General features: G+C 52.4%; 1 protein-coding gene across 2 annotated transcripts in view; it reads left to right on the top strand.

Annotated features, from left to right (window-relative positions):
* Window positions 1-26,166, top strand: part of NSF (N-ethylmaleimide sensitive factor, vesicle fusing ATPase) — an 81,467-nt gene that overhangs the window by 27,701 nt on the left and 27,600 nt on the right. For both annotated transcript variants that reach the window (XM_071577445.1, XM_071577444.1), the window contains exons 5-12: window positions 604-770; window positions 2,057-2,164; window positions 2,780-2,855; window positions 7,539-7,694; window positions 20,035-20,234; window positions 21,945-22,110; window positions 22,883-22,957; window positions 25,285-25,472. In XM_071577445.1, coding sequence (XP_071433546.1) covers window positions 604-770; window positions 2,057-2,164; window positions 2,780-2,855; window positions 7,539-7,694; window positions 20,035-20,234; window positions 21,945-22,110; window positions 22,883-22,957; window positions 25,285-25,472 — 1,136 coding nt within the window. The remainder of the gene's footprint in view (window positions 1-603; window positions 771-2,056; window positions 2,165-2,779; window positions 2,856-7,538; window positions 7,695-20,034; window positions 20,235-21,944; window positions 22,111-22,882; window positions 22,958-25,284; window positions 25,473-26,166) is intronic.

Genomic DNA, 26,166 nt, shown 5'->3' on the forward strand with positions numbered 1-26,166 from the left:
CAGGGGCTCTGTTGGGGTGGGGGCTGCTGTCTCAGTGTCAGAGGTGAAGGGCAGCTGGTGATGTGTTTCCCTCTGGGCTGCAGAGGCCTCACAGGTGGCATTGCTGCCCCGAAACCTGCACTAATCAACTGCTGCCTCATCTGGAGGAGAGCTTGGCAACCTGTAGTCACAGAGAACCAGTGATGGCCTCTTGTCACTGCCTGTTGGGCAAAACTACCCTTTGTGCTGGTTTGGTCTTTCTGAGGACGTGCCCTCCAAACCCCTGGGATGCAGCCCTGTGATGCCACAGCACCTGTGAATTTGCTGTCATTGTCTCATCCCCAAACCTTGTGCAATGTTTGACCTGTTTTGAAGGTTTGTTAGAGTTTGTAAAGCAATGCAGGGGTTTTCAGTGGAAGTTTGACTGTATTTTCAACCTTGCAGCAGAACATGGATGTCAGAGAAATGGGGGTCCCTCAGAAATAATGCATCCAGCTCTACCAAGTGCTCACTGTAGGGCAGAATGTGTATTGCCAGTTGCCAGTGCCCTGGGAGGGGGCCCTGCTGTTCTGAGTGTGCTGAGTCCTTCTCCCCACCAGTGTCCTTGGTCTTTCTCCCCCCCAGTGTCCCTGTACACGTTCGACAAGGCCAAGCAGTGCATCGGCACCATGACCATCGAGATCGACTTCCTGCAGAAGAAGAACATCGACTCCAACCCCTACGACACCGACAAGATGGCTGCAGAGTTCATCCAGCAGTTCAACAGCCAGGCCTTCTCTGTGGGCCAGCAGGTGGGCTTTGCTTGGGATTAGAGGCTAAAATGGCTTTAAACACCATGGAGTTGTGAGGGAACATCTGGAGGGGCCAAGGCACTGAGTGCTGCAAAGGCCAGGAGCTGTTTGCTGTGTCAGTGGTTTCTTGATGAGAAGTGAAACCATCCTGACTTTCACTGGCAGCAGGGGCAGAGTGGGTTAAAATCTGTTTTACCCTTTACTAAAGAAATCTGTGAGGACAGTCCCGAGGCTTGGGAGGGTTGAGGTCTCTGCTCTGTGGCCTGGTTGGATTATGAGCATGGCAGCTCCTGAAACCTTTGGAGAAGTCACTTGTGTTTCAAGATCAAGATGAACTCCAGGTTTAATTAATTCTCAGTGGAACCTCTCAAGTTTAGATACAGAAGAGGAGTTTAAGAAGAAATTCTCCCCTGTGAGGGTGGGCAGGCCCTGGCACTACCCAGAGAAGCTGTGGCTGCCCCATCCCTGGAAGTGCCCAAGGCCAGGTTGGACAGGGCTTGGAGCAACCTGGGACAGTGGAAGGTGTCCCTGCCCATGGCAGGGGTGGGACTGGGTGGTCCTTAAGGCCCCTTCCCACCCAAACTATTCCAGGATTCTGTGATTTATTGCTACTCTGTGGGCTCCAGCAGTAAGACAGGAATGAAGTGTTTCCCTTGGGGATCTTGCAGAGCTGTTGTCCCTGCAAAAGCCTCTGCCCCTGCAGAGCTCTCTGTGACAGCCTTTGCTGTGCCACCTTCTCAGGACAGGTCGAGGTTGGTCTCTCAGTTCACAACTTGCAGAGTGTGAATCTTCAGCCAGTTGCACATGTAATGCTGGGGGAGGGAATTGTGCAGCCAGCCTGGTTTCTGTGGGCTGGGCCCCACTTCTCCTCACAGTCATCCTGTCTCATTAGCACTGTCCCTGAGGTATCTTTGTCAAACTGAAATGTGAAAGATCTAAAAGTTTTCAGCTAAATTGCTCTCCTTGCCTGGCACCAATAATTAAAGTGAGAGGAAAATGTCAAGAGATGATACAGAATATTGAGCTGTGAAGAAAAGGGGAGGAAGAGAAGCTTTTCTTGGAAGGAGTGTTTTTCTTAGTGTTTTTCCAGCTGACTTTATGTTCTGTAACTTGTGCTCTGTTACTCCAAAGCTGGGGCAGGGAAAGCACATGGTCAGTACCCCAGACAGGGTAAAAGCTACATGGGAGCTGTTGAGTGGGAAACTCAGTCCTCAGGCCTCTCTTGAATCTTAATAGTGTTGTCAAATCCCCTTTGGCTTTTTAATGAGTTTTTTTCCTTTCCACAGCTTGTGTTCAGCTTCAATGACAAGCTCTTTGGGCTGCTGGTGAAGGACATGGAGGCCATGGACCCCAGCATTCTCAAGGGGGAGTCTGGAACAGGCAAGAAGCAGAAGGTGGGCTCCCAGGAATTCCTGTGCATTCCCTGGGGACATTCCAGTCCTCCTCAAGTCCCTGCTGCCAGGAGCAGGTCAGGTCACCTGCCCCTGGAGAGGTCACACGTTGGGCTCCCCTGGTTGTGTCTGTTGTGCCAGAGAAGACAAAGGGCATCACTTCCAGTTTGGGGCAGTGCCCACTGAGGCCCAGAGCTGGGACAGACACAAGGACTGTCTTTGGGGCTTTATGTGCTAATTCATGGAAACAGCCTCTCTTCAGCCTTTTTGTCTTCCTGATATGTCCAGTTACAATTTTTCCTTCTGTAGAAAGGACATGATTTTATTTTCTTCTTGCAGAAATAAAATAGTGGGGTTTGCAGTAAACCAATAACTTTAAAAAGCCAGTTTATAAATATAAATATATAAAAGCCAGTTCATAAATACCTGATGAGCTTCTGCATTTGATGGTGTTTGTTTTGGAGGAGGTGTTGGTGTTTCTTATTCTTCCAAGTGACTTTTGTAGTGGAGCTTTTGCTGCTGTTTCCTGCCTTCTGTGATGTTTTTGGGGATACCTGAGGGGCAATTTGAAGCCGAGCCTGTAATTAATATAATTATTTGTTTCTCTCCCTTTTGCAGATTGAGGTTGGTTTGGTTCTTGGGAACAGTCAAGTTGCCTTTGAGAAAGCTGAGAACTCCTCTCTCAATCTGATTGGTGAGTGCCACTGACCCCAAAGAGAGAAATAATGCTTGAAATCTGCTGGTTTTCAGGCCTTGGAGACTTGGTTGCCTCAAAGTGGGGTTTTTTCTTCACTTCCAGGGCTAGGTTAGAAAAGCAGAGTGGATGGGTAGGTCCAGCAAAAGCCATCAGCCAGTGGAAATACTTTCAACATCAGAGTGTGATGTTTTCAGGGACACTGACAAGCCAAGAGCTTTCCCTAAATGTTAAAAGAGCAGGGAATAGGAAATTGAGAACTTTTTTGAATGTGTAGCCAAAATTTCAAAGTGAGCATGAACTTTTGAACATCCCATGTCAGAGAGCTCTGCCCTTGCAGGAGGGAGGACAGATCAAAGTCCTGCTCTCCAGAAGTGGTGGGAGCTGCAGCAGAGCTCAGGGATCACTGTGTGTGTGGAGCAACAACACAACTGTCAGCTTTGGACTAAAGAGACACTTCCTGAAACCTCAGCTGAACAAATCTCTGTGTAGGGTGTCAGACTTGGCTATCAAAGAAGCTGAGGATTAATGGATGTGTCCTCCACACATTCCTTTGGAAAGAGAGAGCTGTGGGGATAGGGTTGGATCTGGGGTGTTCCTGTAGAGCCACCAGCTTGAGTGGTGGGACCTGGAGCACAGGTTGGGCACTGAGGGCCCTTCCCTGCAGTGGCTCTGTGTGTGCCCTGGGAACAGGGAATGTGGTGACTGTCCTGGGGAACAGGGGCTGTGGTGGTTTCCTGGGAACAGGGACTGTGGTAACTGTCTTGGGGAGCAGGGGCTGTGGTTCCTCAGGGACCACAGTGGTTTCCTGGGAAGCAGAAACTGTGGTGACTGTCCTGGGGAACAGGGGCTGTGGTTCCTCAGGGACCACGGTGGTTTCCTGCAGAACAGTGCACACTGTTCCTCTGGCTGTTCCCTTCTTCCCAGTGTTATCAGAGGGATGACACTTCAGCTGCAGATGCCTCTCTTGCTGATGATGTAGCTCCAGCCATTCCCTTCTGGGTATGATTCAAGTCCTGTGCTTGAACAGACACTCTTACTTGTGTTTTCTCTCATTTTTCCCCCTATTTTTTCCCTTTTTCTGGAGTCTTGTGAACTGAGGAAACTCCTTTTGCTGCTGCTCCTGCAGGATCAGGAGTGGCAGGGGCAGCTGCTGGGAGGGGTCCAGGGAACGTGGCAGCTCAGGAGGACACTGACCTGAGGGTTAATACTGAGTGTTTTTGCAACAGGCCTCACAGCACAGCTCTGCCTGCTGGGGAGTGCTCAGTGCTGTGGGAATTTGTCACAGAAATAAACCCTCTGAGGGCAGCAGCCCCTTGGGAAAGGAGAGCTCAGCTCCTCCAGCATCATGGCAGAGGCTGCGGTTGGTGCTGCCCTGCAGTGCCACATTCCCCCCAGGTGGGGCTCGGACTTGGTGTTTGCAGCTGCTTCCAAAACCAGGCAGAGACCACACCTGGCACCTCGTGCAGGGCTTGTGCCTGAGCACAGCCTGTGTGGAGCCCCAGCACAGGGCCGGGGGCTGAGCTGCAGGTGGCTGTAATTAAGCATCTTAACGAGGATACAGGTGTTAGGAGCACCAGGTGAGGGTTGGGCAGGGCAGAGAGTTGCTGCCTGTGACTACAGCATTGGACAGTTGTTTTCCCTCTGACAGGACAGCTGGGGGTGTTCAGTAACCTGTTCACTGAGGCAGAGCAGGCAGGGATGTTGTGCTTGCTTAATACTCAGAGCCTTGTGGTGACCTGTGGTGTCCCTTGGCACATCTGGGTGTTAGGAGAGGTCCCAGGAGAGGGCTGGTGGGTTGGGAACAGGGATCCTTCCCCTGGGATTCTGTTTCATTGTCTGCAGACAAGACAAAAGAGCTGCTTGTGCCTCGATTTACTTCTGTCAAATTGGTACTTCATTTAATCTCCTCATTGATCTGAGGCAGAGCTGCTTAATGTGCTTTGTTGGTCTCTGGAGAATTGTAAAGTTCTGAATAATTAAATTCTGAGAGAGGAGATGAAAGTGAAGTGAGTGTCACTGAGCTCTGCCTCCAGTAAAGGGCCTGCATTGTTTCAGTAGAGAAGAATTGTAATAATTGTTTAAAAAAGCCAATTCTATTTCTTACACTGAGCATAAAATTGTGTTATAAAACCAGTGGATGACGTTTTAATCCAATCTGCAGGAATGTTACGGTGCTGAGGTGCAGCCAGAAGGGGGGGGTGTAGGCCAAGCTCTGCAGGAGCAGGAGCATCCCTGGCTGAGGGGGACCTGAAAGCTGGAGTGCAGCACTGGGATAACTCCCGGGGGATTGGTGGATCATTCCCCTGTGCCCTGCTCAGCACTGGCTGTTGGGGCTCTGGGTCGCACCCCCTGCAGAGTGCTGGTCAGAGGTGTGGTCTCATTTGTTTGTTTTGCTGCCCCTGGAATTGAAATACTGAGTCCAGGTGTGTTTAGACCAAGATTAAAGCAGTGTGGCTCAGCTGACACAGACCTGTTTGCTGTACTGGCTGGACACTGGGGGCTCCTTCATTACATGGCTCAGCTTGAAGTACCTCTAGGAGAGCTTATGGAACAGATCAGCAAAATGCACTATTGTTGTTTGCCATGGTTTGGTGTTGGGAAGGAATTCTTGGCTATGAGGGTGGGGAGGCTGCCCAGAGGAGCTGTGGCTGCCCCAGCCCTGGGAGTGCCCAAGGCCAGGCTGGACAGGGCTTGGAGCACCCTGGGCTGGTGGGAGGTGTCCCTGCCCATGGCAGGGGGTGGCACTGGATGGGCTTTCAGGTCCCTTCCAACCCAAACCATCCTGTGACTCAGTGATTAGGGAGAGCACTGTCAGCAGGGACAGGCAGGTGTTCTGGGAGGGAATGGTCCCCATTGGGGGAGCCATTAAGGGACAGCCCTCAAAGGACTGTGGAACTCTAAGCAATCATCTCATTTCTGCAGGAGTTAGGGATGATCTTCAGTGTTTGCTTTCTCCCTGGGTCTTCAGATCACCTTGTGCTTCTCTGGCAGCTGAGAATGCTCAAAGTCGTGTGGGAGGTCAGTTTAACCCATCAATGTGTCAAGGCTTGTTTATAAACATCCTTGAATAAATTCAAGGTGAGACTACAGGGATCTGACAGGATCCTAACAGGAGCCTTTGTGCTTGTTGGCTGCTCCCCAAATGCCCTCCCCTCCCTCTGGAGAGGTGTAGGAGCTCTCTGGGGCTCCAGTGTGAGTGGCTTGTCAGCAGAAGGGAAAGGAGGTGGTTAAAGGCCTGCAGGACTGTGCTCAGGGGTCTGGTTGCACTTGGAGGAGCTCTGGAAGAGGCTGGGGAACAGGCACAATGAGCTGTGGTGGTTTGCCAGGACTGGCCTTTGCTCTGCTGAGCTGGAAAGGAGCTGCTGACCTTGTGATTGCTTGGTGTGACCTGGCTGCAAATTGCTGTGGTGTCTGCAAGGGGTGGATGTGCTGTCCCTTCCCAAAGGATCCTGGGGAAGGTCTGGAGAGCTGCACATCTTTGAACCTTAAATCAGTACAGGAGAAATCAACAGAAACTGTAATAAAACAGTAAATTAGAGGACACCTTTACAAAGGTGTTACCCTGGGAAGGGTCAGCCTGTCTTGGGTAAGGGCAGTCCTGCCTCATGGTCCTGCTGGAGTTCCTTGCAGGAATCAGAAGGCATTGGCACAAGGGCTCACTCAGCCTGTGTGTTTGGCACAGCTCCTCCAGCAAGGTCCCCTTTCAGAGTTTCCTAAGAAGAATCAAACCAAAGATCTGTGAGAGAGAAGGTCCTCTCATGGGTCAGCAAGTGGTGAAAGGGAAGGAGGAAATAGCTGGTGTTGGTGGAGCTCAGTGGGAGTCTCTGCTGGACCTTTGCTCTCCACTGGAATTAGTGAATAGCTGGGAAAGAGCCTGAGCAATGAGGTGCCTGAGCTGGCTCTGACTGAGCTGGGAGGAAAATTCAATGCAAACAACTTAAAGTGCTATGTGGGAGGAGACCACTCCTGACCCCGGTGAAACTGGTGGGACAGGATCCCAGGAAGGACAGTTTGAAGGGAATGCTGGACCTGCCCTTGTGCAACCTGAGCCCTGTTAAGAATTATAAAGTGTGTTTGTTAAAGAATTCTTACACATTATTAATAAAGGAACATGAGCAAAGTGAAGTATAATTCTGTAGCTGTATTTAAGATACAACCAAACCACAGCACTGGCAGGTTCATTGTCAGAGGGTGTGGTAGGAATAAGAGACAACTGGGGGAGGAATGAGGGGGCTCCAGTATGGAGCCAATGCTGTGGATGGAAGGGACAATGGGAGAAGGCTGGCAAAGACATTGAGGAGGATACAGGACAAGCTTATTGTGATCCCAGGAGGCCTAGAAGAGAGTGGGTTCTGCACGGGCAGCAGCCACGTGAGCTGACACTGGGGGGGTCCAGTTTGTGGCAGAGAATACTCAGGGTTCCTTAGCACAAGGGAGCAACAGCTGCTGGAGAAACCTCTGACCTGGGCAGTTGGAGGGCTGAGAAAATGGTTTGCTGAGCCAGCCAGGTCTCTGGTGCCCTGCCCTCATGTCCCTGTCTCAGGGTGTCCTCCTGGCTGGTGTCTGAACCACACGGAGCTCACAGGACGTGGGTCTGGCCCAGAGAGCTGTCCTGGGTCTGTGCCTGTGGCTGCTGCAATCGTGCTGGGCTCTGTTCAAACAGTTCCTTTGGTTTTGCAGGTAAATCCAAGACCAAGGAGAACCGACAGTCAATCATCAACCCAGACTGGAATTTTGAGAAAATGGGAATTGGGGGCCTGGACAAAGAATTCTCCGATATTTTCCGACGAGCTTTTGCTTCTCGAGTTTTCCCACCTGAGATTGTGGAGCAAATGGGTGAGTATCACCAGGGCAGTGTGGCTGGGGCACAGGGGGCAGGCCTGCTCTGGTCTGTAAGGGCTGGGTGTCAGCTGGGTGCCTTGGGGTGCTGTAACACAGCAGTTCCTCAGGATCTGACACACCAGCAGAGCCTCCTCTTCCCCCTTTGCTCCTAAATGTATTTTGGACTCTTGTTACTTGGTTGAGGAGGGGAACAAATACTCAGCCTGCACCTGGAGTGACTGAAGGGATGAGATACATGGTTTAACTGGGCACTGTTCTGGTGCAGCTGGGACTGGGGCTCTGAGCAGCTGGGCCAGTGGAAGGTGTCCCTGCCCATGGCAGGGGCTGCAATGAGATGAGCTTTAAGGTCCCTTCCAACACAACCCATTCCATGATCCTGTGAAACTCTCCCTATTCTGTGAGTGCTTCATTTCTCCACAGCAGTGAGAGCGACTGCTGCTCTGTCAGACTGCCCTGGGCAGCCACAGGGGGCAGAGGAGGGGCTGTGTCAATGCTCCTGCCATGATCCACGATCCTTGTCCTGCAGCTCACCCTGAGCCCTGCCCAGCCCAGCACACTCAGCTGGGTGAGGGCTCTGCCTGCTCAGGGCTGGGACATGGGGGGACACACAGGCCCTGGCACGTCAGGAGTTGGTGAAATAAAAGCAGAGATTCTAAATATAACTTCTTTTTTCTTTGGGCCAGGGGAGGGAAAGGCAGTCCCAGTACTTGGTAAACATGTGCTGACAGGCAGATAAATGGTACTGGGTTTAGTTTTTAGTAAGCAGTGTGCAGCTGCAGGTGTCTGGTTCTGTCCCAGAACGTGGCTGGGGATGTTCTGGCTGCTCCTTGTTCTTGGAATATAATCTCTGTGGGTTTGTGTTTAGGCTTGGAATCCATAGCTGTGTAATTTCTGTGGATGTTTATGTTTCTGACCCACCTTCCCTCTCCCCACAAATGAGGCAATCAAGACTTTGTTTACAAAACAGGTTTCCATCAGCAGATATGTCCTGTTTGTGCTGGGGCTGTGCAGTGTGTCTGCCCCCAGTGCCTGTGGAACTGATGCAAAGTAAACTTCCCTGGGAGGTGCCTTCAGTCTTTTCTGGGTGATTTGGAAACCTGTGGAGGAACAGGGGAGAGACTCCAGGGCTGAGGCCAATTAGTGCCTGGTTCTCTCTCTGCTGCCTTTTGCTTCCCACTGCTCTGAGAGCTGAGGCCTTTGGGGGCTGATCTTGGCTCTCCTGGGTTTTGTGGCTGTAAGAAGGACACAACTTCTCTGCTTCTGCCTGAGAAATGCTTAAATTTGTTAAATATTTAACTGCTCTGCTGAGAGAGGAAGTGGGAGAAATGGTGTTGGCTGTGGACAGAGCAGCTTTTGCAGAGACAGTGGTGGCCAGTTGAGCACTGATGGTGCTGCTGCTCCTGCTCCTGCTGCTGCTGCTGCTGCTGCTCCTGTTCCTCCTCCTGCTCCTGCTGCTGCTGCTGCTGCTCCTGTTCCTCCTCCTGCTCCTGCTGCTGCTGCTGCTGCTGCTGCTCCTGTTCCTCCTCCTGCTCCTGCTGCTTCTGCTGCTGCTGCTCCTGTTCCTCCTCCTGCTCCTGCTGCTTCTGCTGCTGCTGCCACCAGCCCACAGTGCTCTGGGGGCAGCTGGGGCTGGGAGTGCTGGGGCTGCTCAGCCTGGAGAAGGGAAGCTCCAGAGAGACCTCAGAGCCTCCTCAGTGCCTAAAGGGGCTTCTCTAACAGGGAGAGTGAGTTTTTGTGTGGGCAGACAGTGATAGGACAAGAGGGAATGGTTTTAAACTAAAAGAGGGTCAGATATTAGGAATAAATCCTTCCCTGTGAGGGTGGGGAGGCCCTGGCACAGGTGCCCAGAGAAGCTGTGGCTGCCCCATCCCTGGGAGTGTCCAAGGCCAGGTTGGACAGGGCTTGGAGCCCCCTGGGCTGGTGGGAGGTGTCCCTGCCCATGGCAGGGGTGGCACTGGGTGGGCTTTAAGGTCCCTTCCAGCCCAGATCAGTCTGGGACTCTGATTCTGTGGCTGCTGTCCAGAGTCTGAGCTGTGACCTCATGTGAAAGGGAAAGGTTTAGCCTGGGAGTTCTCCTCAGTGTCCCTGCAGTGGCAGGATGTGTTCACAAACGGACAGTCAGAGCTGTTTCCCTGCTGCTGTGCCCTCCCCTGCTGTGGGCAGGCTGCCAGGCTGGGGTCTCACATGCCATGGCATCCCTGGGCATGTCCATGAGCTGCATTCCCCTGCCAGCTGGGCACTCTGCAGCCATGGACTGACTGATGTGGGCAACCTCCCTCTGGGGCAGGAGGGAATCCCTGCTGGCTGCAGGGTGAGGCCCTGGAGCTGCCCACAGGGTTCCTCTTCTTAATTGGTGTTGCTTAATCCAGGGAGATTCTCTGAAGGCCCAGTAGTGTTTGGATTACCCTGGGCAATGAATGAAAGGTGTGCCACGTTCCCTCCTAAACACAAACAGCCTCACTGTGCATGTTTACACACACAGACATTTTTCAGGGAAGCAGTTGGGCTCAGAGCAGACTCCTGAGCTCTGAGTAACCCCAGGGCTAAAGAGCTAATCTGAAATTTGAAAAAACAAAACTTTCTGACATGCATTTTCTTTGCCTCAGTTATAACTTGCTCTTAACTATATTTCAGATCTGAACTGTCAGTGTGACAGCTGTTCACCTTTGTGAATAATTTATTGGGAAAGGAAAAGCAGGAATTTGCCTGCTCCCTGTGCTGCAGTGCTCTCCCAGTTGTGGGCCTTGCCCAGTGCTCCCAGACTGCAGCCCCCACTCTGTAAATATTTCTGTCCATAACTGCACAGGCTCCATAGACCCTTTCAGAGTTACTTGCAGTTTGTGTGTGGTTGATGTAACTTCCAAGGAATGTTCTGGGTTTGGAGCACATAAATCAGTGTTAGTTAACCACATCATCTGGGGGGGGAAATGCTGATCTGATGGCACAAACTTGGGTTTATTGAAGAGAAGAAATGCTGGCTCAGCTCCTGCTGGTCACTGCCCCTGCCCTGCTCACCTGGAAGGGGCACTCTGCTTTTCCTGTGTGTGGATCTCCCACCTCTCTTGTGGTGGCTTTGGGCTTGAATGGCTCTGGAGGGAGCTAATACAGATGGAAGCCAAACATACTACTGATAAAACCAGTTTATAGGGCTAGAATTCAGCTGGCTCAGCTCCTTGGTTGGTGTGATGTGACAAAATCCTGGAATGGTTTGGGTGGGAAGGACCTCAAAGCCCACCCAGTGCCACCCCCTGCCCTGGGCAGGGACACCTCCCACCAGCCCAGGGTGCTCCAAGCCCTGTCCAACCTGGCCTGGGACACTCCCAGGGCTGGGGCAGCCACAGCTTCTCTGGGCACCTGTGCCAGGGCCTGCCCACCCTCCCAGGGAAGATTGACTGTTGTTTGACTCCTGATAATCTTGGGGCTGCCAAATGGAGTTAAATCCTTGTCTGGATGAGGCTTGAGGAAGGTCTCTTGAAACAAAAGGGACACTCCTTTTGGTACCATAAGGCCTCACTCCTGGGAATGGCACTTCTGGGGCAGGAGTTTCATGCCTGGCAGTGCCATTCTCTTTGAGGGTCAGCCCTACAAACCCTTTTCCAGGGAAACCTCCTGCTTTTCCAGCCCTTTTGGGATGTCTGTGCCATCCAGCTCAGAAAAGCTGTGTGTGAAGGGGGTCTGGCTTTGGTCTCTCTTTGCTGCAGTTCAGAGCAGCCTCTTGCTCCAGCCAGAGCTCCTCCTTGTATTTGAGAAATGTTTTTCCAGAGTGTCCCTTTGGATCAGCCCTCATCCCTGCTGAGACTTTGAATCCAGCTCATCCAGTTGCTTGTGCCATTAAGGGGATTGCTTGATTGCTTACTAGAGCACTGTTCTTTTTTTTCCCTCTGACTCCAGCAGGTATTTAGCCATTTGCAGCAAAGTTTTTGATATTTGGTGCCTGGAGCTGTATCTTTGAACAAAACTGTAAAGCCCCTTCTCAGATCTGAAAAGAAAACACTCACAGTGACCTTCTTTTCCTTACTTCACAACATTTTGGTGTCCCCAGGCACACAGCCCTGACTTGCAGCACAGAAGGGGTTTTCTGATTTCCTGGCACAGTTTTGTGGGGGCTGATGAAACAGCAGCTTTGTGTGTCTGTGCTTTGTTAGGGCTCAATGTTGGGGGCAGAAATGTTTGGTGTCACAGATTCTTCTGAGACACTGAATGGAACCCAAACTGCCCATCCTCTCCTGTTACCATAAATAATCCAATTCAGGCTTTTCCAGGGTGGTTTCTGTTTCCTGGGAACCATCTCAGCCTGCCCTCTTGGGGTCAGAGCTCTGCAGGTCTGAAGGACATCCCACCTTGTACAAGGGAAATACCAACAAAACACAAAGGGAACTTTCAAATCAGCAGATACTCAGATATTATTTTCCTTCTTGGATTCTGCCTTGAAGTGGAGACTTGTCTGTTGAGCTCCCTTAAAAATTAATACATTCATGTTCTCAAAATGCTCAGGTACTGCAAGAGAAGAATAATGATGGAAAGGATTTCACCCAGCTCTGCTGAAAATAGGGTGATTTCAGTGAAACTTCTGGGTCAGGTTGTGGCTGTGCCTCTGTCTGGGCCTGGTTATTATCCCCACTGTGATGATTTTTTGTTTTGCAACATGCAGTTCATTATTCCTGCCTGATTTAGAAACTTGGACATCAGGTTACACAGATTTGAGGTGAATTTAATGCTGCCTGGCAGTGTTTGTAGCTCTTGGCCTGGCAGTGTGCAGGTTGGGTTGGACCATTCTGTCTGTTCCATCTTCAGGTGCCATGAATTCAGGAGGGATCATTTCTCACTGTGCTTTAAGGGTTTTATCCACTTTTCGTCTGCCTCTGACCTCATTCAGCCTGTGCTTTTCCTTCATGTCTGGGGGAATGTGTAAAACCTATTCGTGTCTTCAGGAAAGTCTGAACCTCCCTCTGTTGCTTTCTTTGTTTCCTCACACTCTGTGGGATCTCCTTCCCTTTCCTGGAGGGAATTTGTCTCAGGCTGATCTAATAAATTCTTTTTGGTTGTTTCCTGTATCCTTGTTTTCTTCTACCTACACAGAGAGACCTTATGCCAGAATTTTCCAGGCATCAGGTTAGTGCCAGGTCTGTGCCACACAATCAGAAAGCAGCTGAGGTTGAAGTGGATCTCTTGATTTAATCCAACCCCAGGCTCCCTCCAGTTCCCATTACAACATCAAGGATGACCTTCACTGTCTGTCCCTCAGGTTCTCACCCACCCTGTCCGTGTTCTCAGAGACCTGGAGGTGATTCCACCTGCTCTGGGTGCCCTTGGGTGAAGTTCTTGTCCAGAAATCCAACAGCTGTGGCTCTTGTGTCTGCTGTTCTGTTCCCGCCCCTGCCCATTGGTCCCTGGTCCCAGTGTCAGCTGCCACACGACCCATCACATCTTCCTTGGTGGCAGAAAGTGTTTAATAGCTTGGACTCAGCATTTGCTGTTGTTAATTCTTCTCACTGTGGAAGCACTGGTGCTCTCCTGGGTCTTCTCCTCCTGATGGGATTTAAAATGAAGTGCTTCATTCCCCCTGAGGCTCAGTCTGCTCACTTAACTCTCTCCACATCTAACAGGACCTCTGTGCTCTCCCTCTGGGGAGGGCAGCAGAGAAGCCCCTGACATGTCACTGCCCTCTCCTTCTGCAAACCAGAGATTGACTCAGAGCACCCATAGTATCCCCCACATTATAGAAACTGGAAGGAAGTGAAGGGGCAAACAGTGTGAGCAGAGATGCTGGGCCAGGAGCTGAGGGAGGTGCAGGGCCAGGAGCTGAGGGAGGTGCTGTGGTGCTGGACCAGGAGCTGAGGGAGGTGCTGAGGGAGGTGCTGTGGTGCTGGACCAGGAGCTGAGGAAGGTGCTGGACCAGGAGCTGAGGGAGGTGCAGGGCCAGGAGCTGAGGGAGGTGCAGGGCCAGGAGCTGGGGGAGGTGCTGGGCCAGGACGAGGGAGGTGCAGGGCCAGGAGCTGAGGGAGGTGCTGAGGGAGGTGCTGTGGTGCTGGGCCAGGAGCTGAGGGAGGTGCTGAGGGAGGTGCTGTGGTGCTGGACCAGGAGCTGAGGGAGGTGCTGGACCAGGTGCAGAGGGGGGTGCTGGGCCAGGAGCTGAGGGAGGTGCAGGGCCAGGATGAGGGAGGTGCTGGGCCAGGACGAGGGAGGTGCTGGGCCAGGAGCTGAGGGAGGTGCTGGGCCAGGATGAGGGAGGTGCTGGGCCAGGAGCTGAGGGAGGTGCTGAGGGAGGTGCTGTGGTGCTGGACCAGGAGCTGAGGAAGGTGCTGGGCCAGGACGAGGGAGGTGCTGGGCCAGGAGCTGGGGGAGGTGCTGAGGGAGGTGCTGTGGTGCTGGACCAGGAGCTGGGGGAGCAGCAGGGTGCTCACAGTGTCTCTGGGCAGGTCTCTGCTGTGGGCTGTGCTCCTGAGGGCCTGGGACAGGAGGTGTTGGAAGGAGTCTGAGCTGAGGGCTGTGCTGCAGGTGGGGCTGATGGATGGACTCACAGCCAGAGGGATGTGGTGAGGAAGCTGTTTCCAAAATCCAGGGAGAACTTACTGCCTGTGTCCTCTCCTTACAGTGGTGAAGGATTTGACAGACCAAACCCCTGCCCACTGAGGGTCCACTGAAAACAAAACTTGTGGGTCAGCTGTGGCCCTTTCCCTGTCCCAGCTTTGAACTGAAGGCAGAAACAGGTTCCGTCAGTGCTGCCCCATCTCTGCAGCAGGGGGAGGTTCGTGGGAGGCTGGGCTGGAGTCTTTGGGCTTCCAGGAGGAGGGGAGGGGGAAATTCCACCCTGCTCTGCTTTTGGGGAAATTTGCCTGTGTGGCAGGTGAAGTTTGGGAACCCTGCTCTCCCTGTAACCTGCCCCAGGATTAACATTCTGAGATAAACATCTCCCTGATGTGCTGAGGATCCATCCCTGCAGGTTCCTGATCAGAGTGAGCCAATCACACCAGAATGCTTTGATTTTAATGAAAAGGGGAATTACACTCCCAAGTAGAAAATCCCTGTTATACTAAACCAGTTCTTCTGATCTTTCAAAAAAAAGGAAGAGAGAGAGTTGATCAGATAAAGTTTATCTTGTCTCTAGGCAGTTGAGGCTCTGAGTGGACACAGTTTGGCTTCCCTTGGTGGCACCAGGAACTCTCCCTTCTCACCAGTTTATGTGATTTTCCCCTGGTGCTTTGTTTCCCACACTGGTGTATTTGAGTTCCTGTGGAACATCCCTGCTCAGCCTCTAACTGTATGTCATTAAATGGCATAATTAAGGCTCAGGTTACAGGAGTGACCTTTGGTTTGGAGCCCTATTGGTGAGCTGGATGAGCTGGAGATGTCTGCACTGCTCATAATTTGTGTTTAGAAAGATTCTCATAATAGTATTGACATTTGGGCCACATTGGTGAAATCAGCAGAGGGGAGATAAACTTAATCAAAATTCCTGTTGGTGCAGAGGATCCCACTGTGATTTCAGAGGTAACATTTGGGGTTTGTCATCACCTGTCTATTTTAATAAAGTCCTGCTTGTGCTTAAAACTTTGCTTTTAGCCAGGTGAACGTGGCTGTCCAGGGAAATCTCTGCTGGAGTCACTTGTGGCAGTTTTATTTGGAGAGGAACTAATTGCTTGGGTTCAGGAATGTTCTCCACCTGACTCAGACCCTGCCCTCTCTGTTGCCCATTCAGAGGCAGCCCAGTCCTGCAGCAGCTGCTTCGTGCTGTGCTCAGAGTTCAGCTGTGGGGAGGGGCTGGGAAAGGCTGAGCAGGGATTGTCCAGCACTGGCTGAGCCTGTCTGGGGCAGGACTGAGAATTGTCAGGTGTCTCAGGGAGCTTGCTGGGCCCAGAGCTGGTGGTTCTGCTGGGAAAGCCCCAGGGAACAAGGCAGGGCTGGAGCTGTGCCAGGACAGGGTCAGGTGGGATCTCAGGGAAAGGCTCTTCCCCCAGAGGGTGGTGGGCACTGACCAGGCTCCCCAGGGCAGTGGGCATGGCCCCGAGGCTGCCAGAGCTCCAGGAGGCACAGGGTGGGATTGTTGGGGTGTCTGTGCAGAGCCAGGGGTTGGACTGGATGGTCCTCGGGGGTCCCTTCCCATTCTTTTAATTCCATTCCATTTGGAACAGCTTGAGCAGGTAAAGAGTGAAAATCCCAGGAGGTTTCTAAGCAGGTTTGTCCACAGCTGTCCTGTTTGGCCAGAGCCTTCCAGCTGCCACCAGGTGCTTTGTCTTTTGCTTCCCAAACACTCCCACTGTGGGAGGTGAGATGTGGGGGCAGGTGGCACGGGCTGAGCCCTCTTCTGTGGCTGAGGCAGCTCCTGCAGAGGAGGGGAATGTTTGGGCTTTTCAAGAAGTTCACATTGTTTTGGGGCTGTAGAAGAGAAGCTTCTGGTGGAAGTAACTCAGTTGTACTCCTGGGAGAGAGATTGGGAATTGCAAAAATCACAGAAATGTTTAGTTTGGAAAAGACTTCCAAGATTTAGTCCAACCCTCACCCCATCTCCACTTGTCATCCAGACCAGAGCATGGAGTGCAGCCATTCCCTGAACACCTCCAGGGGTAGGGACTCCAAACCTCCCTGGGCAGCTCCTTCCAAAGCCTGACCAGGCAGAAATTCCTGCTGCTGTGCCCCCTGCCCTGGCCCAGCCTGAGGCCGTGCCCTCTCCTCCTGTCCCTGTTCCCTGGGGCAGAGCCTGACACTCCCCTGGCTCCCCCCTCCTGGCAGGGATTGCAGAGTCAGAAGGTCCCCCTTGAGCCTCTTTTTCTCCAGGCTGAGCCCCCCCAGCTCCCTCAGCCACTTCTCACAGGACTTACAAGAAAACTAGAAGGAACGAATTAGGCCCAGACAGTTCATGTTGGTGTTTCGAACATGCAGAGGCTCCTCTGCAGAACAAACCCCACTGCCAGGCTGTGCCCAGGGCTGGCTGTGGGCTCTGTGGGCTCCAGCCCTCACTCACCATGGCACTTTGCTGGGCTCCGGCTGGAGCATGGAATGTGGGAGCTGTGTGGGAGCACTGGGAGCTGTGGGAGAGCACTGGGAGCACTGGGAGCTGTGTGGGAGCACTGGGAGGTGGGGGGAGCACTGGGAGCACTGGGAGGTGGGGGAGCACTGGGAGCTGTGGGGGAGCACTGGGAGCTGGGGGGAGCACTGGGAGCACTGGGAGCTGTGGGAGCACTGGGAGCTGGGGGGAGCACTGGGAGCACTGGGAGGTGGGGGAGCACTGGGAACTGTGGGAGCACTGGGAGCTGGGGGAGCACTGGGAGCTGTGGGAGCTGTGGGGGAGCACTGGGAGCTGTGGGAGCTGTGGAGGAGCACTGGGAGCTGTGGGGACATTGGGAGCACTGGGAACTGTGGGAGCACTGGGAGCTGTGGGGGAGCACTGGGAGCTGTGGGGGCATTGGGAGCACTGGGAGCTGTGGGAGCACTGGGAGCTGTGGGGGAGCACTGGGAGCACTGGGAGCTGTGTGGGAACACTGGGAGCTGTGTGGGAGCACTGGGAGGTGGGGGAGCACTGGGAGCTGTGGGGGAGCACTGGGAACTGTGGGAGCACTGGGAGCTGGGGGAGCACTGGGAGCTGTGGGAGCTGTGGGGGAGCACTGGGAGCTGTGGGGGCATTGGGAGCCCTGGGAGCTGTGGGAGCTGTGGGGGAGCACTGGGAGCACTGGGAGGTGGGGGAGCACTGGCAGCTGTGGGGGAGCACTGGGAGCTGTGGGGGAGCACTGGGAGGTGGGGGAGCACTGGGAGGTGGGGGGAGCACTGGGAGCACTGGGAACTGTGGGAGCTGTGGGGGAGCACTGGGAGCACTGGGAACTGTGGGAGCAGTGGGAGCACTGGGAGCTGTGGGAGCACTGGAGCTGTGGGGGCATTGGGAGCACTGGGAACTGTGGGAGCAGTGGGAGCACTGGGAGCTGGGGGGAGCACTGGAGGGTTCAGGCTCTGCTCAGGGCAGTGTCCTCACTGAGGGAACAGCCAGAGAGGCAGCACTGTGGTCGTGGGAATTGTGTTGTCTTGAGCAGTTACTCAGATTGAAATCAATTCTTTATGGCTGTAACATCCAGAGGTAAATGAAATCACAGTGAGTAAATGAAATCAGGAGGATAATGAAGTGTTTGTCCTTTAAAGGCAGGCAGTGGCTGTGAGTCTGTGCAGCCCTGAGGACTCTGGGCTGGGCTGAGCTGGCATGCAGGGAGGTCATGCTGTGTGGGTGACAGACCCCCCCATGTGCCTGAGCTCCTCAGGGCTGTGAGGATGGGATAAGCTGAGCTCAGCTCCTCAGCCTCAGCTCGGGGCCACCCCTTTGCTGCTCTTTTGCTTTTTGCCTTTCTGTGCTCTCAGGCACTGCAGGGCTCCTGGTGCTTTGCATCCCTGAAGAAGTCAAACTGCAAGTGTGGAGTGTAAAATAAATGTATTTTCATGGGTTCATTTGGGTTGGAAAAGACCTCTAAGGCTGAGTCCAGCCATGAACCCAGCACTGTTTTCATCTCTAAACCATGGGCCCCACACACCTTTTGGTCCCTTCCAGGCATGGTGACCCCACCACTGCCCTGGACAGACTTTGCCAGTGCCTGACCACCCTTTCTGTGAAGAAATTTTTCCTGATATCCAACCTAAGCCACATCCTTGGCACAGCATTGAGGCCAGTGTGAATGGCATCTACAGCATGGAGCTGTTTCCACTCTTTGTTGTGTTCTTTTTACCTCAGAGAATAACACATCAAGATTTTTAAGTTTTAGATAAATTTTCTGGAAACAAAACATAGGGGGTTTTATCTTCAAATATAGGGACATCTTGTGTTCCTCACTTCTCCAGAGCACATGTGAGGGACTTTGTGCAGCAATGGGATGGAGCAGGAGAAAGGAAAAGGTGCTGAATTCCCTCCCCTGTGATTAAACACTTGTCTTCAAAGCCAAGATTTTTGTCCAGGCAGTTTCCAAATGTGCTCTTTTCCCACAGGCTACAGCAGTGAGAGCTTCCTTGGAGTCTCTTCCCTTGGGATGTCCCCTCTGGGCTGCTGAGGTCACAGTTGTAACTCTGGAGAAGGGCAGGAGGTGTTGGTGCTGTGAAGGGCCAAGGTGGCCCAAACCCTGGGAAGCACATCCTGAGTGCTTTGTATTTTCCCATCTGGCTCATCCATAGGCAAAGTGAGGAACTGATACTTTTATTGTGCTTGAAATTATGTAGGAAGAAATGACCTGAAATGATGAAATGCCTGCTGGGTCCTAAGTGTTGAAAATAAATTTATTTCCTTGTAGTTTTGTGTTTGCTCTTTGGACTTCAGTATCAGCTGGGAAACAGAAAAAGTTGCTCTGCTGGAAATGAAAAGATCATGACAAAATAAGTTCTAGATTTCCTTTCTGTCTCCTCACCACTCTGTGCTCAGGCAGTATCCAAACTCTCTGCTCCTGAATCCCTGGTCCATGTCCCTTAATTTGGGCAGGAGGGAGCCCCTTTGTCTTCTCCAGGTAATTTCTATTTCCTTCCCTGTTTTTGTAGTTGAATTCCACCTCTGGGGCTTTCTACTTCTCTGAGGCTTTCCCTGAGCTTGGTGCAAAGTGTCTCAAACTTGGTGCTGGTACATGATCTCTGCTCCCCTGTTCCTGGGTTTTCCAGCAGCAGCTTCCAGGACAGAAGTGCCTGAGATGTGTCCCCTTAGCTTGCAGCAAAGGTATCCTCTGTTCCCCTAGAGGAGAGCATTTGAATGCTGGTGCTCACACACAGCATTTCAAGTCCTGTTATTGGGATAAATTAGAATCTCTCAGGTCTTTGTTTACAGGTCAAGGTTTTTGGGCTGGTGGTTCTGGTAGTTCTTGAAAGTGTTTTTCAGTTTTCTCAATATTTGCCCTGTGAATTTGCAGCCAGAACTGGATGTGTGAAATGGGACTCCTTAAAGCCCAGTACAGGGGTAAAAAAGAAAAATCCCTGGTTTTCTCTTTCAGACTCAGGTTGGTGTGTCTGACCTGTGTCTGCTTTGCTTGGTGCTTGGTGTTCAGGGATGGGCAGTGTCCCTGGGAGGTGCTCTGGGTGAGGATTGTTATTCCCATACTTCCCAAGGGGTTTGTGGTGCTCTGTGTTCCTCACAGGAGCTGTAACTCAGGTTTGGTCCCTGTGTGTGGCTGGGGCACAGAGAGCACTTGTGCTGTCCTAGGGGGTGTTTTTCCTGGCCTTGGCATGGCAGTGGGATGCCCTGATCCAGTCTGTGTTTGGATTCACTGGTGGGAGCACCAGCAGAGCTTGGGCACCTCTGCCAGCTGTGACAGCGATTCCCTCAGTGCCCCGTGGCTGTTCCCACCCTGCTTCTCCTTCCTCACCCTGTTCCCTCCCATTGCAGGCTGCAAGCACGTGAAGGGCATCCTGCTGTACGGGCCCCCAGGCTGTGGGAAGACCCTGATGGCCAGGCAGATTGGGAAGATGCTCAATGCCAGGGAGCCAAAGGTGGTCAACGGGCCCGAAATCCTCAACAAATACGTGGGCGAGTCCGAGGCCAACATCCGCAAGCTGTTTGCTGATGCTGAGGAGGAGCAGAGGAGGGTAAGGCAGACCCAGAGGGAGAGTGGAGGGGCTGAGTGTGCCCAGGGGAGCCTGGAGAGGGGGTCTGTGGTCACAGAGTTCCTGCACCAAACACTGAGTCACTGATTAGTTGTTCCTTGCCAGTCGTGGGATGGGAGTGTTGTGCAGAGCCAGAAGGTGTGAAGGCAGCTGGGCCCTGGCCAGCTCTGCAGCCACGGGCAATCCTCAAATTCCATTCACAGTCATTTGGAAGCAACACAGGTGCCCATCCTGCCATGCTTTGGGTTGTGTGGTGTCACCTGCTCCAAAACCCCTTAATAATGGGATTGCAAAAATTTTGCTCTGTTTTTTGTTTCTCTGTTTTTTTGGTGGGAGGGATGTAATTATTCTGTTTGGATTTTTGCTGCAAAGTTCTGGTGGCACATAACATAGGATGAATCCCAAATGAGCTTCCAGGGTATCAGCTTTTTGGGTTACAGTTATGTTATAGTCCTCGAAGAGTCACAATCCATACATCATTCATTTTTCTCAGCAGAAAACTAATGGATGAGAACAATGTCTTGAAACTAGAGATCTTTGAAACTGGAAGTGGAGATAAATACTCTGTTCTTCCCAAACTTGTTTTTTTATCCATGACTTTAGGTGGCTATCTGGAATCCATTCTGTAGTTTCAATGTATAAATACTTATTTCACATGTGCTATGGTAATTTTTCTCTGCTGTGGATCACTTAATCTTGATAGATTTTCTGGTAAAGAAAGTGAAATGTCAGGCAAGTCACAGTTAAGCACAGGGGAGTCTTTTCAGAAGTCCTTGGCAAAGGATCCCTTAATTTTATTCACACTCACAGACAGATTTTGGTGGTGGCTTGAAATCACTTAATTTCTCCTGCCAGAGGTTTTTTAGTCAGTCAGTGAGCTTTGTGTGGTAACCCAGACCCTGTGAGCAATCTCCTGCTCTGAGATCGTTGCAGTATCTCTGAGAGCTCCTTCCCTTTGCAATAACACACCTGTTAAAATACCCTCAGTGTTGCCTGGAGGGGATGGGGCTGCTGACAGGCTGTGAGATTAGAAAGGTCTCCCAAAGGTTGGGACTGTCATGAGCTGTCTGGGGCAGATTGCCAGGGCCAGCACATTCACCCACTGTTAACATGGGCTGCACTGGCCACAAAAGATATTTAACAGGTGGGATTTGAAGGGAAGAAGCTTCATAATGCAGTCACAAAAAGTATCCTGTTCTCTTACCAGCTGCAACTGCCTCACCTCTGGGTGAACCTGGAAATAGCAGTTCTGGCCTGGCTGGCTTGGGCTGACTGGGCTCCCTAAAACACTGAGAGCAAAGCTGCTCTGGCCAGCTGTATATTCACTAAGCCCAGTCCAGCCCAGGGTGCTCCCACACTGGTGCATCCCTCCCTCCTCATGCCTCCTTCTCTGTCCCTCTTGGAGGGGGTTCAGTCTGGTTTGTGCTCTTCCCTGAAACCAGTGTCAGTGAAGCCCTAAGTTTAGGCAAAGCCCACCAACCACCCTGGTTTGGAGGTGGGAGAGGATGGAAAGGATACACACAGACAGACACACACAGACCCACAGACACACATACACACATGTCATGCTAAACACACGTGGGGGTGTCAGTGTTGTGTGTCTGTGTGGCTGAGCTGGCTGGGCAGCCCCTCTTGTGTTTGGGCTGCTCTCAGCCGTGCCTGGTGGCTCTGCCAACACCTCCTGTCCCCCAGCTGGGAGCCAACAGTGGTGTGCACATCATCATCTTCGATGAGATCGACGCCATCTGCAAGCAGAGGGGCAGCATGGCCGGCAGCACCGGCGTGCACGACACCGTGGTCAACCAGCTGCTGTCCAAGATCGACGGCGTGGAGCAGCTCAACAACATCCTGGTCATCGGTAGGGTGGGCCCCCCTGCCCCAGGGCTGCTGGGACACTGCTGGGGCTCCCTCCCTGCAGCCCAGCTGGGGCAGCACTGCTGGGGCAGCACTGCTGGGGCTCCCTCCCTGCAGCCCAGCTGGGGCAGCACTGCTGGGGCAGCACTGCTGGGGCAGCACTGCTGGGGCTCCCTCCCTGCAGCCCAGCTGGGGCAGCACTGCTGGGGCAGCACTGCTGGGGCTCCCTCCCTGCAGCCCAGCTGGGGCAGCACTGCTGGGGCAGCACTGCTGGGGCTTCCTCCCTGCAGCCCAGCTGGGGCTGTACTGCTGGGAGTGGGGGGACTGACCCAAAGGGGTGTTGAGGCTGGGGAGACTGATCCAAAGGGAGTGTCTGCTTTGGAGCAGCATCAGCAGATTTAAAGGTGCTGTGAGTGGCTGGTATTGCTGCTTTCAGCAGTTCCTCCTTCAGCTTTTGGTAAGGAGTGTTTCATAGTTTAAGAGAACCTGCAAGGGCTGATGTATTGGTGTACTGGCCTGTGAAGGAAAGGGTTGTGCTGCTGCAGGAGCCCTGGGCACATCACAGGCACAGGCAGATCCAGCCACCAGCACAGGTGTGATCCCTGTTGTTCTGACTGTCCCTCAGGGCATGACTTTCCCAACATTCAGTGGGTGCCTTCTGTATGTTTTCTTGAAGCTCTTGGAAGTACCTCCACAGCTCCTGAGCTGTACCAGGGGTAGGAAACCCAGTTAGTAAACTCAGATAATGCTTACTTTGTTTTTAACTTTGAATTTAGGCATGACCAACAGACCTGACCTGATTGATGAGGCGCTGCTGAGGCCAGGGAGGCTGGAGGTGAAGATGGAGATTGGTAAGGACTCTGCAGGTCCCATCCCTGAGCTCCTGTGCCTGCAGGGGCAGAGCAAACACAGCCCATAATGTGAGCAGCTGCCCAGGGTGGCTCAGTGCTGACCTGCTTGCAGCTTCCTACAGAATATTACATGCAAATTTAATCAGACAAATAAAATACCACTTGGGACTTTCCTGGTGATAAACCTGCTCTCAGTTTCTGCCAAGCAGAGTGGTCAGGGCTGGGCAGGCAGGACCCTGAAGCCCTTGCATGAGTGGAAGGAGCCAGGTCCTGGCACCACATCATTCCTGGGTGGAAGTTGTGGAGCTGTTGAGCTGCAGAGCAGGGAAGAACAGTGTGTCAGCAGTTCTGGACTTGAGGAAGTGCAGAGCATTTCCCCTGCACGAAGTGACAGTGCTGACTCTCCCTGCAGGAGCTGCAGTTGTTATCCAGCACTGGCTGTGGAATCAGCAGGTCTGGATTTCCAGCAGATCTAAAAATGGACCAAGAGCTCTGTTTGCCATTCCATCTGGTGACTGGAGAAGCAGCTGCCTGTCAGTAACTGTACACATCTGCCTCACCCTAAAGCAGATTAAATCAGGGAATATCTGATAATGTGGGCTTTGTTAAGAAATTAAGCCCAGATCATCTTGGCTTTGTGAAAACAAGTCACTGACTTTGCATTTGAGATCAGAATTGGATCAGTGAAGGCCATGGTGGAGCCTAAAGGGTGAGTGGTGTGGGGTCTCATGCTGAGGTGACAATTCTGTGAAGGAAGTTTGGGTGAGGAACAGCCTGGGAACAGCCTCGGTGGTCCTGTGTTGCAGTGAAAAACTCAAACTGGTCCAAATCTGTGTTTAGGTTAGAGATTGGAAATGCAGCTTCAGATATGGAGTTTGGAATAGTTCCTAAAACATTTCCCCAGCCCTGCACAGACACACAGATGTCCCCAAACCCTGTCTGTGTTCTGAGCTGGGCTTTGGTGGTGCAGAGGTAAAATCACTCAAACTCTAGTGAGCCACAGGACCAGAACAGGTAAGGCCAGGAGTATTAAATGTTTTGTTTCTTTTCAGTGGCAGAAGGTGTCCCTACAACCCTAAAAATGTGTGATGTGGTGCCAGAGTGGCAGGTGACATTGTGACTGTCAGCCTCATACCTGCAAACAGATAAATGCCCCACAGGAACTGTGGTTAGTGAGTGCAGAGGAGGAGGAGGAGGAGGAGGAGGAGGAGGGTGCTGCAGGTGCAGTTCCTGCATCTTTGGTTGACAGAAGTGAATTAAATTAAATTAAATGAACTCCAGGGACTGAGCCAGTCATCCCTGGAATAAATGATCAGGTGACAAGGACAAACACTGCTGGGGACTGTGCACATTTAAAAATGTCTTTTCACAAACATTAATCAGTGCAAATAGCAGGTCCCTGGAGCAAAGGTGGGAAGGAAGAGTGGAGGGTGAGCTGGGACAGTGGGGCTTTGCCAGGGTGGTGTGCCAGTCTGACTGGTTGGGATTTCATGTGTGAAAAGGTTTTTCTATGTCTTCCATTATCTGTGGTTCAGAAGGGACTTGCTAAGGTGCAAACTGAGGAGTGATCACTTTGGCTGAAGCACAGGAACATTTTATAAGAGCAGTGTGGGCCGGGTGGAGAGGGAAGTCAAGGCCCTCGATTTTAGGAGAGCAAACTTTCAACTGATTCAGTAATTAGTGGATGGGATCCCTTGGGGAAGGGCACTCAGGGATAAAGGAGCATAACAGACTTTACCGGGGCCTGGTGACAGGAAAGGAGCAGTGACTTTTAATGGGCAGAGGGCAGGGTTAGGTGGGATATTGGGAAAAAATCTGTACTGGTGAGGGTGGGCAGGCCCTGGCACAGGTTGGGCAGAGAAGCTGTGGCTGCCCAGCCCTGGGAGTGTCCAAGGCCAGGTTGGACAGGGCTTGGAGCACCCTGGGCTGGTGGGAGGTGTCCCTGCCCATGGCAGGGGTGGCTCTGGGTGCGTTTTAAGGTCCTTCCCTTCCAACTCAAACCATTCCACGATAGTTGAAAGGTGGGAGCTGGACTGAGGGATGCCAATGGACTGACCACATTGTGAAAGGTGAATTCTGGTGTGGAAGTCTGAAAGCAACAACTCTGAGGAGCCCTGAGCAAAGAAACTGAACCTTGTGCTGTTTCTCTGTGGGTTGGTTTGACACTGATGAATTTTGCAATTTGCGTAATTGAATGTTCTCAGGTGAGAGTCATTGTCACATATTGTGACTGTAAGTGTGGTGAGAAGGGGCTCTGGAGGGACACTGGGAAGGGACAGGGCCCTGTGCAGAGCTGTGCTGAGGGCTCGGTGTGTTCCCCTCCCCAGGGCTGCCGGACGAGAAGGGGCGGCTGCAGATCCTGCACATCCACACGGTGCGCATGAGGGAGCACCAGCTGCTGGCCGAGGACGTGGACATCGCCGAGCTGGCCGTGGAGACCAAGAACTTCAGTGGGGCTGAGCTGGAGGGGCTGGTCCGGGCTGCCCAGTCCACTGCCATGAACAGGCACATCAAGGTCAGCCTGCCTTCTCTCACTGAGGCAGGAAAAAAGAGAAATAGTCACCTTTGGAATCTTGAATGTTCAGTGGAATCGGCTCCTGTTCAAGAAAAACCTGCTCAGCCTCAAATGTGAGGAAAGCAAATCATACTTTGATTTAGATGGGAATTCCTTTGGGGGTTAGACATTTGTATCCCCTGGGAGTGCTTTTTCTAAGGGAAAAATGGCTGTTTCTGCTAATTATTCTTGTCTAACCATAATACTTGAAAAGTTCCAACAAAAAACCACAGATGGGTAGTGGCATGTCAGTGATGTCAGTGCCTTAGGAGATGAAATTCATGCACACACCACCTTTTCCCTGTGCTTTTCTGTGGTTCAGAGTCACCTCTGCCCTCCCCTGCCCTCCAAGAGGCTCTTTTACAGCTCAGTGTGATGTAAGGGAGTGGTTTTTAAGGGTATTCTGGTAAAACCCAAAAGTCTTGAGCTCAGTTTATGGCTTGGACCTGGGAGGTGAGGTGGAAATGAGAAGAGCCAGCTCTGAGGAGGGATCTGCTGGAGCCTGTGCAGCTCAGTGTGTTCTCAGTGACATGTGAAGAGGGGGAGGTGTGGGCAGAAGCTCAGAGTTGGTTTGAGGTTTTAAAGACAAAGGTCACTGTGGAATCTGCAGAGGACATTTGGGATGATGTGGGTGAATTCAGGAGTGCACTGGGAG

This window comes from Pithys albifrons, chromosome 25, assembly GCF_047495875.1.
Source record: "Pithys albifrons albifrons isolate INPA30051 chromosome 25, PitAlb_v1, whole genome shotgun sequence".
Taxonomy (NCBI): Eukaryota; Metazoa; Chordata; class Aves; order Passeriformes; family Thamnophilidae; genus Pithys; species Pithys albifrons.